Source organism: Fistularia commersonii, chromosome 34, assembly GCF_037954325.1.
Source record: "Fistularia commersonii isolate RoL2024-O1a breed Wild chromosome 34, RoL_Fcom_v1.0, whole genome shotgun sequence".
In the NCBI taxonomy this organism is placed as follows: Eukaryota; Metazoa; Chordata; class Actinopteri; order Syngnathiformes; family Fistulariidae; genus Fistularia; species Fistularia commersonii.
This window is the reverse complement of record NC_141317.1, coordinates 6,095,967-6,107,869: the sequence shown is the minus strand read 5'-3', so window position 1 is coordinate 6,107,869 and position 11,903 is coordinate 6,095,967. Positions and strand designations below refer to the sequence as shown.

At 42.5% G+C, this 11,903-nt stretch overlaps 2 protein-coding genes across 2 annotated transcripts; both read right to left on the bottom strand.

The window, feature by feature from the left end:
* Nucleotides 1-483: 483 nt before the first annotated feature.
* Nucleotides 484-2,712, bottom strand: tnni1a (troponin I type 1a (skeletal, slow)). Its single transcript, XM_086141780.1, has 6 exons — nt 2,649-2,712; nt 2,513-2,554; nt 2,262-2,393; nt 1,859-1,948; nt 1,556-1,732; nt 484-870 (listed from the first exon to the last, which is right to left on the bottom strand). The coding sequence occupies exons 2-6, from the start codon at nt 2,519-2,521 to the stop codon at nt 766-768; spliced, it is 513 nt and encodes a 170-aa protein (XP_085997906.1). The 5' UTR covers nt 2,522-2,554; nt 2,649-2,712; the 3' UTR covers nt 484-765.
* Nucleotides 2,713-6,904: 4,192 nt separating this feature from the next.
* On the bottom strand, nt 6,905-11,425 carry phlda3 (pleckstrin homology-like domain, family A, member 3). The gene is made up of 2 exons (XM_086141866.1): nt 10,831-11,425; nt 6,905-7,407 (listed from the first exon to the last, which is right to left on the bottom strand). The coding sequence occupies exon 1, from the start codon at nt 11,261-11,263 to the stop codon at nt 10,841-10,843; it is 423 nt and encodes a 140-aa protein (XP_085997992.1). The 5' UTR covers nt 11,264-11,425; the 3' UTR covers nt 6,905-7,407; nt 10,831-10,840.
* Between the last annotated feature and the right edge of the window lie 478 nt (nt 11,426-11,903).

Below are 11,903 nucleotides of genomic sequence, written 5' to 3'. Positions count from 1 at the left end.
ATTCATGAGGCTGTAAAGTAGAATTTTACCGCAAACCCCTACTAACACACCAGTAAACGTGTTCATTGCTATTTTCAAATTTTGAGTTGTTTGTTTGCAGTGTTCTGCAAGTGTACAGAACCTTGTTTAGTTTCTACAGTTTCATCCCACGAAACTGAATTCTCTGTGACCTTAATTCTAGAGTTATTCATATTTCTTGGTTTTCTAATTATACATCAAAGTGGTTCAGCAATATCACACCGACAGTTACGGCTAACAATAATTATTTCACGATTAAAGTACATATAATCTGGGTGGCACCACAGTAGTTGGAGAATCTACCTTGCAGCAAGGTTCGATCACTGGTCCGATCGTATCAAATAATCATATTTTTTGTTGCAATGGATGAACTTTGTTTAACTATCACAAGGAAATTGATTTTTTTTTTTTTTTTTTTTTTTTGCATTGAAGTTCACATTTTATGGGAAAAAATTATGAGATTCATTTTTTCGGGGTATCCGTTTTATTGCAAACTCAGCCGATGAACAGTTCATTATCATGTTACGGCTCATAGTTCATGGTAAACTTTACAGCTTCCTATCAATAGGTCACACCACAGACGTATTGTTTGGACAGAAGCAAGAGGTTTTGAAACACCTGGGATAAAATGTCTTGAATATATTGTTTTCATGCAGGACCCTGGCTGGGGGTGTCAGTAAAATACAGAAACTGCAGAAAAGTCTTAGGAGGAAAGGTAGTGAGTTGACTTTCGCCCCCTCTCCAGTTTCACTGAGCGGGACCCTTAGCAGCATCGAACATCTTCTTTCTTCCCTCCATTCCTGACATGGCCTCTACGTTTTTCCTCCAGTCGCTGTCCTCAACCGGCCTCTTCTGCAGAACGACAAGAGGCGGATGTTGTGAAAATGCAGACATTGATTTGTTTTCCTGTCAGATGTTTCACATCTGTATTTTTTTTTCTCTAGCCGTTTGGGATCCACGTTGTCATCTGGAATTTCCCTTTGATAACACAGTATATCCATACTGGTAGAACTGGTTTACTGAACTCAAGATACGCGTGTTCAGACAAGCAAACTCAATTCTTAACTGCTGATGGCTACTCTGCCCACACTGATCACTGATCAGAGCAAATTGCAATATCTACCCTGTGTGTACAAGAGGATCATTCTTTATAGTTTTTCTCCTCTGACACACCTTTCACACACATAGATGAACAAAGTATCAGGTGCACACTCAGCCTCTATCTCTTGTTTCATTTATCCTTTATTAATCCATCGTGGGGAAAGTCACTCTCTACAATTAACCGATCACGGATAAACCATGAACAGTCGGCTGCCGTTGGGGAGCAGTTAGTGAGTCTTGCTCAACAAGACTTCGACACATTAGGAGGAGCCGGGAATCGAACCAGGAATGTTTGGTTCTAAAGATTATTGCTCAACTTCTTGCACCACGACACCCCTAAAGTGACTCAGAAGTGACTTCCTTGTCACTACCGTACTCTTGCTTTAAGGAAGATACACTGTGTGTGGGTGTGGGTGTGTGTGTATTTTGCAAACACCTTCTCGGTATCCTCCTTCTTGACTGACTTCAGGTTGGCTCTGAGATCCATGGAGACTTTGTGCTTTGAGCCCAGCAGTGAGCGGAGGATGGCATCGGCAGACACGCGAACACGGCGTAGATTAGGCCTCTTAAACTTCCCTCTTAGGTCCAACACCTTGATGTTCAGGTCCTTAATCTGGACCGAGGGATAGAAAGTCATTCATCTTCAGTGTCATCGGTTCTTTTGATTTGGGTAACTTAGAAAAGAGCTGATGCGGTCTGCCTGCAGCTCTTGAAAATTAACTGACCAAGTGCATTTTACCTCACGCGTGTTGAGCATCACTTTGGCCTCAATGTCATATCGCTCTTCATCTACCACGTCTATCTTGGCATGGAGTTCTCTGCAGAGATCCTGCACATATTTACACATAATCCAAAAACGTAGGGGGAAAAAAAACAATGCAGATCCTGAAACGTTAGGGCTCTGAAAACATTTTTTTTTTTCAGATCACGAGGGAAGTGAAATGTCCTGTTTTTTCACTTCAAGATAAAGATAAAAAACTATGTTTAAAGAAGATAAAAAGATAAACAATTATGTTTAAAGAGAAATTCACCAGCAGGGTGTATTGGTCATGCGTAATAAGGCTTTATTTGCATTTCTTGAAATTCCCAGGAATGAGGATTATATAAGGAAAGATGTAATCCTAACTTTTAGCGTGAGGTACCTGGAGCTGTGCAAGACTCATGTGGCTGGTGTTCAGAGGAGGGGCTCTCTCCACAAGATACTTCTCTTTCTCCTCCTCTTTGTCCAGGATCTCTTGCTCCAGCTCCTCCTTGGCCTTTGCCACCATCAGGCTCTGTTTGAACATGAGCACAGATTCTGGACCCCAACTTTTGCTACTTTCTTGTAGAAAAAAAAAAAAAAACACATTTCATTTCTAGCTTGTAATAAAAGTGTGACCGTGGTCTCTCTAACCTTGAGCATAAGCTTTCTTGAGGCTGAGATCTTTGGTTTCCTCTGGAGGTAGAAGAGAATATAAGATGCTGCCACTTGAGTAACAAATAATTCTATCTACTAAATGGATCATCTCAAATATATCCTGTACACTCACCTCTTGCCTGTGGAAAAAAAAGAGAGCCAGAATTAAGAGATGGTCATCTGAAATCTAAGCTATAAAATATGTGGAACATTTGTTTATTGGTGCCCATGTGAATGAATGAGTGGGCAGTTTATAAAAAGAACACAAAGTCCAGTCACTCACACATGTTCAGGCATCCTGCTGATGAGATCTCACTGGAGGAGAGTCAGGAGAGATTAGAAACATATGAACAGTTGTCAGCGTTTGTTCATCACCCTTTACATTGCCAGAGCATCTCCTGACGCTCCGCCAAAAACTGGAGTCCGTTTCAATGTCCCTAATCTTTTGGCTGATCTGACGCCGGATTCATCCGCTGTTCGTCAGCTCATCCCCAAAGTGTTGTGAAACCTTGTGATTATCTTTAGATTGACGTCCTCCTAACCCCCCCAAATTATCAAGTCTAGAAGTGATTTTCATTTCTCCAAACCTTCACGTCCCTCCCCCTTTTTTTACCAGTTGCTGTTGTTGAGGATGACGTCCCTTTTAAAACCGCCGCAGCAGGATAAGGGTCACAAACAGCTCCGGTGGATTTGGAAAATTCCTAACAGATAGCCTCCCCTCATCCATGTCTCTCGTCCCCATCTTTCTCTAGAGGATTATCTACTGGAGAGGAATTCAGAGTGGCCTGTCTCCCCAAATAGACCAGTGGATGTCTGATAGACAGCTGTGGACGGGGCGGAGGGTGGGTTGGGGTGCTTTGGGGTGTCTAGACCCGGTGCAGGGATTTGTTGACTGTAACTCATAGATGCTTGGAACCCTCTGGGGTTGAGCCAACTTGGCAATTCAAATAAATATATCAATTAATAAATAAATAAAATATAAAGAAAAGAGAAACGTTGCATGTTGACATCAGGCTGCAAAATTATAAAAGAAAATAATCTTATTTCTGTACTGTCTTATATTATTATTATTATTATTTTGGTGGTGGTGGTGGGGGGTTATGTTATTCCCTTTCCATTGACGAAAACCAAGTTTTACTGTTTAAAATCCAGTTCCCACAAATGTACATCATGCAGCACATCTTTAACAATTGAAGCAGAGATTCATGCACTTTGGTCTTTCGATGTTTCTTTTACAATAAATGCACCGGGGTCTGTTAGTTCACACGACTGAATAACATTGCAAACCGTGCATCGAAGGGTTCTTACCTCTGGTCGGAGCAGGAGACAAAGATTCGGCAACAGGATGGACTGATCAGAGATGAGGCCAAAGATTTGGAGTCCCTCTATTTAACTGTACCTCTCATTATCTCTCCTCACTCTTTCTCTTTTGTTAGTGGAGGCTATTCTTAGTCCTCCCATTTCGCTCTCCCCCCTAATCTTGTTCTGGCCCCCATTTGTCTCCCGCAGATTAATTATAAACCAGGGGCCAGCATTTAGCATTTAGAGACCTGGAGCTTTGGAAAGTGGGACCAAGTCAGCCAGAAGTTTTTTTTTTTTTGTTCCCACTGTCAGGGGAGGGACTTGGACACATAACATTTTTTGAACCTGCTCCCACGAAATAGTAGCTGGACCAAAAATAAAACACAGTAAGGAAACAAACACACTCAAAATCAAGCAGATCTCAGTGTTCACGTTTCACAATCTTTCATCATTTTCACCGTAGAGACTGTTGACTTGGCTTTCTTGGTGTTTTACGTGTCTTACAGTGGTTGAGATGTGTTACGATACTGGACTAGATTGTAGTGTTTCGATTCATGCACTAAACCCCAGCACTTAGTGAATCTACCCCTTTGGATTAACAAAGTTGACCTGAATGTGACAGTAGTGAGGAGGGTTATCTGTTATCAGCCTGACAAGAGACCCGCTGGCCTGACGCAAGCCGGAGGCGCGAGGAAGGAAGAGGTTATCCACTGCTTTGGTGCAACTTGAAAAGTATCGAGTACTGAGTGTTGGCATGAAATTCAACACAGAGCTACACAAGACCTCAAAGTTTAATGCCAAAATGAACCAAAATATTTCCCTTGTTGACCATCCAACGCTTCACGTCGAAGTTTATATTGGGAATTCCTTGAAAAATGAAAATTTGGATTTATGCACTTACATAAGCATTATGTTACAATGACATGTTTTTTTCACGGCACGAGTGAAACGGCAAACAAGTAAGGACTTTGACAAAACAGATTAAACTGTTGCCGATTGCGTTGATCTCTACTTTGGTCCCAACTGGCACCTCCGTGCAAATCTAGGAATTAAAATGTCAAGTCCTACTGTCTGTCTGTCTGTCTGTCTGTCATGGCTGAAGGTCTGCTTGATGACAGATATTGATTAACTGTTTAATTCTAGTCCCAATGTCAGGTTTGCAGGCGTAATTCGAAGATATGTCTTGCATGGAATACTACGAAAATTGACAGCACATAATCGCCTGGTTCTCCTCAGGCATTAGATTGTTGAAACACAATAAACAAACAGCTGAGCTGCCGGCTCAGAATGTTTTCATGAAACATTTGTAACACAGGTGCTTGCATTACATCATGCCCTAAAAGACATGACTGACATACACAAACACACACAGACACTCTCACATACACACAGACACACACACACACAAACACACACACAAACACACACTACCAGAGCTTCCCACAGGCAAGATAGACCTCTAGTGGTTTAACACTAATACAGCAGACTGGAATTTGTATTTGCAGTATTGGAAATGTGACATAAAAAAAAATTAATACATTTAGTTTAAAACGTGTTTTTCTGACAAATTATGTTCTTTTTTTTCCATTGTTTTCACATCATGATCAGATTTTATTTGACCATCTTTGATCAAGGCAGTGTCAATGAGTTTTGAGTAGGCAACTGTGTGTGTGTGTGTGTGTGTGTGTGTGTGTGTGTGCGTTTGTGTGCATATATATACACAAACATATAGACATACATATATTTTATAGAAATGTTTTGGGATTTTTGTACTTTTTGTATTTCAAAGACAGAATTATAATACTTCTCTAATTATAATTCAGTTAGTTGTTAATTCCCCACATTCATAAGAAATAGATCCCTGTATTCTTGATTTTTTTGTTTTTTGTTATGTGTTGACAAAAGGACAGTGCAGCTACTATTGCCCAGAGCTTTAGGCGTTCAAGTTGAAACCAATTTACTAGTAATGTTACTCTAAGTAATAGATGTATTAAGTGGAAGTTGTCTTCTTTTTCTTTTCCTTTTGGCGCCGAAGCAAGTCAACCTCCACCATCCAACCCTATTCTCTGTATGGTCTTCACTCACACCAAGTAACTTCCATGTCTTCTTTAATTGCGAGGCATTCTTCTACCAATATGTTCTCTATAAATTGGAACTTCATTAGTACTCACATCTGCTTATTTGCATGCAGATGAGAGATGCTCTGGGCAGAAGCTGTGGTGTTTGGCTTGAACATTCCCCAGAAGGCTGCTAGTACACACACTCTTGGACCAGTGAGGATCACACATACTTACCAACAGGCACTTACGCTCATGCTCAAAACATCTCTTTCAAATATGGTATTTTGTTCATTTACACACACGTCATCTATTGCACCGGCCCGTCGCTGGGTGTCTCTGTTCCTTGCAGGGCTGCTAGTTCTCCACAGACCAAGGCAGCATGGTGAGCTTTGGGGTTTTCCAAGGAAATAAGAGAAGTTGCTACACAATCAGCCCTTTATACCTGACCTGCAGTTAACCACAGACAGGCCGTACACAGAACGCTATACTTGTGATACAATACACCCACCTACACACACACACACACTTTAAGTGCTTAGACACATAAATTCTAGGTAATACTGACAGATCTGCAAATTATGCTCTGTGTGTGTGTGTCTGTGTGTGACTAGGTGTGGGTGGATATTTGTGTGTGCATGCCTCTGGCTCTCAATGCTTCTCATTAGTCCTGTGAGCGGCTCAGATCAAAAGGTGTCCTGACTCCAGCACTGCATTCACAAATGAGCAGGAGAGCAGTACTGTGGTACATGACTGGTGTGTGTGTGTGTGTGTGTGTGTGTGTGTGTGTGTGTGTGTGTGTGTGTGTGTGTGTGTGTGTGTGTGTGTGTGTGTGTGTGTGTGTGTGTGTGTGTGTGTGTGTGTGAGAGAGAGAGAGAGTTTACCAGAGGACATAACAATGAGGTAAACCAAAGCTGTGAGCCGATGCAATTAGCAATCAAGGCTTAATAACAAAATTGTGTTTTTAAGACTATCTGTATATAGTAGTAGTTTACTTTTGCTGTTAAGAATGAAAGATAAAACTCACCACTTGAAGATTACTTAATTTATTATTTCTTTTCAGAGAGTATAATACTGTCCATGGTTACATCAAATATAACTCAATGAATATGTGGACATTACTTATTCCTTACATTAAACTGTAGAAAAACATGCAAAACTCTTTAGTCAGTACCAAAAGTTTTCAAAAGCATCAAAAGAAATTAAGACAGAACGTGATTCCTGTTAAAGATAAATTTGAAAGGGGGTTGGATTTTTATCCAGAACAGGAGACATTTTGAAATATCAAGGCACAAGTTCTGCTCTTGTGCCAGCGATGCCTTCCTTTTCCTTGTGCAGCTGTTTTAAAATGAGGTCTTATAAATACATCCATGTGAGAACCCAAAAGCCGCGTGGCATCGATTCTACTGGAAGGAGAAGAAGAATGTCTTTGACGCATTTCTCTGCATTCTCTGATGGTCATGTTCAATGCGTCGTATCCGGCTCTCCATGAAAACTGGCGAAGCGACAAATCACTACCAGGAAACAGAAAATCTGGGGAAAAAAAAAAGAAGTCATATTTTGTCATGGATGTACTTTGGGGGGTTACGTTCTTAAGTAGATGGGTCGATGATAACCTTGAAGTGGTGAGAAGTGAGCCAAATGCAGGGTTGCCACGGCTACAGAGTTAATTTTGGCAGTTGGCTACTGAGGCTCACTTAAGGAAGCATGGCTGTGGATTCCTGTCGTGTGAGCTCACACTTCAGACTTATACAATTACATCATAAACAACATGGGAGATAGGAGACGTCCACTGCAATAAAAAAACAAAAAGGCGACAAAACACTGCATTTGTATCAATACACACTCAATGTACCCAAAATCATTTCATGGTTACCAAAAATGTCAAACTGCCTTGGCCTCTGTGTGTGTGTGTGTGTGTGTGTGTGTGTGTGTGTGTGTGTGTGTGTGTGTGTGTGTGTGTGTGTGTGTGTGTGTGTGTGTGTGTGTGTGTGTGTGTGTGAGAGAGTGTGGTTAAAAATACTCGACTGTTGAGTGAGGGGTAAGGCGGACAGATATTATTTTAGAAGTTCACGTTGCATCGTAATTATGTCCTCAAGTGTGTGTTTTTGTTGCAAGGAGCAAGTCAAGTCCTCTTACAGGCACTAACACAACTGTAAGGCATTACAGGATCTTAACACCAAGGGGCCACTTTTAAATAACCTTTAGCTTGGGCTTAGTCAGAGTCCTCTTTGCTAAGTGTCATCTCATCCCTGAGAGTCCCTGTGTTTTCATTCCGTTTGGCGATTGCGGGTTTCGACACCCATTAGACCAGAACGGGGGAATGAAGCCAGTTCAGTGAGTGATTTGGATCTTTGCAGGCAGATGGGTGATAGGACTTCTAAAGGGGTCTTTTATCGTTATCCGAACAGGGTTGAACTGAGTGTGACTTGACTGGTGAGACTAAAAAAAAAAAAAAAAAAAAGTGGAACATGGCTCACTTCTCGTCTGAGGAGCGTGGAAAGCTTTGAAGTCGTTCCCATTGCTCGGCTACACTAGGCTCGTAAAATCCTTATCCGTCCGCAGGGCTTAACCGGCTAGTAACCTCGTGCCTTTGGCTTCCTGTCACACTGGGTGTGAAGGTGTAACCTGGACGGCCCTGGATGAATGTTCCTATCCGGGAAGGGGGGGGTTAAGATCGGTGTTGAAATGATTGCGGGACCACCCTGTGCCATAACAATGGCTCGCTCTCCCAGCCCAGAGACTCACTCCGGAGATCTCGATCCCGCGGGCCAACCTGCTCCACAAAGTTTTTCTGGTTAGGTCAGGGGTGTGGTCGACATTAACTCACAGAGCTGCAGTGAACACCCTGCCTTTTCCCTCTGTCTTTCATCCCCCAAAGCCTTGCCTTGGGCATTTCCATGGTGTGTCAAGCTAAGATGATTTTACAAACCAATATTGAATATGTGTGGTGAGAGTTATTGTGTCCTGTGCAGCGTTTAACTCGAAGGGATTCGGATGTTAAATAATTTCGGTGTTAGGAATTCGGATGTTGAATAAATACGGTGCTAAGTTTTGAAGAGCCAGCTTGACACTGAGTTGGTTTAGATAGTTTAATTATATGAGGTGACATGTCTGTTGCTAACCATTTTATTTAAAAAAAAATGTCCTGATGTTGAATTTCTGTTTATATTTTACATTTTTTACAAGTATCAACATCCAGTATCTTCCAAACACCTCACTGTCAATGTTTACACTTCATTTACAATATTTTTACATCAGTTAACTTATTTAAATCCAATGGTGGCTTATGTTGATTTCTTGTTTATGTGCGAGGACTGTCCGATGTGGAGTTTGACATCTTTCTGACATTATATTGACATTGTTCTTACTTGATACAACAATATTATTACCTCTTGTCAAAATGTTCTCATGGCAAGTGGGCTTGGTTTTCTTCAGTTGAAGACGTGTCACCTCTCACCTGAGAGGCTTCTTCAGTTGTCTTCAAGGGAAACAAAGCAAGTACAGTTGCCACAAGAAGATTTGACAAGAACTAACCAAGACCTGGATGACTGAGAACAAACAAAATTATTAGTGTGTCAATACAGTCTCACATTTTTTCCCCCTTGGATCGTGTTCTTAATCCTTCTGGAAGATGTAAATGAATTGAAAGAATTATTGTAGTGTTTTTCTTATATGTAGGAAAAAAAAACCCAGGACAAATTGAACAGCTCATTTCATATGTCACGGGGCTCGTCCAACAACTGGCATCACCAGGCAAAGAAAACTGGTCTGGTTTCCCTCAATATATTTCAGAATCCTGAGAGGTGCAAACACCAACCAAAGACCAGACAGGGCAGGATAGAACAGGCGAGACTTACCATATATTTGGGAAAGGGGAGAAAGGATTGCACAAACAATAAACTGCTCTTTTTTTTTTTTTTTTTAGTAAATCATAATTTCAGGGTTCAAACTTGGGCATGGCAGAGTTATCTGGTTGTCGCCAGACTAGATAATTCAGCTCCCTTCTGCAGTTACATCGCTGCAGCTGTTTGTTAAAGCCTGTTAAACATAGTCATGTTGTTGAAATCTCCTCATTAAGTCAGAAATGTTATTGACACTTTCTTAAAGAGTATTTCAGGGTTTTACACCTGTCATATTTTGGTTTGATCGATAAAAAGTGTCACTGACTTTTTCATACCTCTCTTTGAAGTACAGTAAATTGTGTTGTCAAGTTCAAAATCGTTACCATTTGGCTCTGAATGCTGAAACCTAAATTCACCATGACTTAAATATCCCAGTGTTTAAGTTCAGTCAATGTGAATGAACATTTTTTGTAAAAGTCCAGTGTTGTGAGATTGTCAGTTGACTGTTTGTATTTTTGTGTTTAATTGACGTCTTGTGTCGGCTGGGTAGTAACTACTGTTGAAAATAGCTTCTACTATGGCTACATTTAAATGCCACTCAAATATCAATGAAGTTATAAATACATATGAAATAAGATGAGCGCGTCAGATGCCTGCCCTTTGACTTTGAAAGAAAATTAATAAACCTAATCCCACTATAAGTAGGAATTCAGAACATTTACAGTGAAGACACTGAGGTGAGAATAAGGTGACACTAGTGGGGTGACCCTGGGATACTCAAATGGCAAACTGATATTTGAATTTAAATCAAAATAACTAAAACACAAACTTTTTGGGCCTAATAGCCCCAAACCTTCTTGTCTCGGTAACTAGGCTTGAATTTCTTCACTTGGAGACGTTTCCCAACCTCATCCCTTCAGTTCTAATGACCAACGGGGGAGTTTCCGAACTGCCAGGTGTTTTGAAAACTCCCTGTGGGTCATTGGAACAGAAGAAGCATCTCGGATGAGGGGAGACACGTCTTCAAGTTAAGAAACTCAAATCCAGTTGTCAATACAAGTGGATTTGGACTGAGAACCTCCTCAGACATGACGAGAAGAAGTCTAGTTACCCTGAAAAAGTCAGGGCTCCTCATCCTCCCCGGTGCTGCCCAGGTGTGCGGTGGACAGGTGTCTGTTCCTCCCGGTCTGCACGGCCTGCAGGTTCTTGTAGCGCACCAGCGCCAGGGCGATCTCCGCGTTCCACGCCACTCCGTCCTGTGGGCACCGGAAGTCTATCTCCTTGCCGGTAACCATGACTACCGTGAAGTACACCAGCCCTCGTTTGTACTCCACGCAGTCCACCGTGGCCATGCGTTCGAAGCGCAGCTCTTTCGCCCCGGAGCTCCACGGTGAACCCTGAGCATCAGCGCCGGCTCCCCGGCAGCTGCGCAGGCGCAGACCCTCGTCGGTGAGAGCGCAGCGCTTCTTCTTCCACAGCTGCAGGAGCCCGCTGCTGCGCTTCTCCAGCAGCCCGTCCTTCATCACCTTCACCGGCGCGGACATGAGCGCGGTTCGGGGGTTGGGGTTGGGGGCGGGGGTGGGGCGAGAAATTCGACCGAGGAACGAGCGAGCCTTCCGCGGTCGGGCTCTGTCTGTCTGTTAGACGCGCATTGCTGTCACCGCCACGCGTGTCCTTCGAGGAGCGGATGCGGCGGAGCGGCGGCCGCGGAGCAGGGCGGGCTGCTCTGCGGGGATATGTTGGAACATGCCCGGCTCCGCCGAGGCCCTCCGGAGCACCACGCCTCCTCCCGATGACGGCAACACAAAACCCCGGCCGTTGATGAAATTCCCTCCCTATGTATGTGTGTGTGGGTGTGTGGGTGTGTGTGTGTGGGTGTGCGCCAAGTGTTCATATACACACCAGGAATATATTTTATTGATTTGTGGATAGATTCATATGTGCGATATGTGTATACATGCAAACATACACACCTACGCTATAAACATTATAATTCCGAGAGAGAAATTAACTTGTATTAAGGATAAGGGCTGACTCATCTTTACGACAATTTAGTTTCCTTGTAATAAGCTAGGTACATTCACACACACACACACACACACACACACACACACACACACGTAATACAGATAGACGGATAGTTTAATTTCAGAGGGATATTAACTTGGGTGTGTACACACACAC

What these genes read in the sequence shown, in the direction of transcription:
- tnni1a (XM_086141780.1), bottom strand. An exon ending in TGAGTCTTGCACAGCTCCAG is followed by an intron (nt 1,949 to 2,261) that starts GTACCTCACGCT and finishes AAATATGTGCAG; the next exon opens with GATCTCTGCAGAGAACTCCA. An exon ending in TGATGCTCAACACGCGTGAG is followed by an intron (nt 1,733 to 1,858) that starts GTAAAATGCACT and finishes CCCTCGGTCCAG; the next exon opens with ATTAAGGACCTGAACATCAA.
- phlda3 (XM_086141866.1), bottom strand. Translation starts at nt 11,263, where the DNA reads ATGTCCGCGCCGGTGAAGGTGATGAAGGACGGGCTGCTGGAGAAGCGC.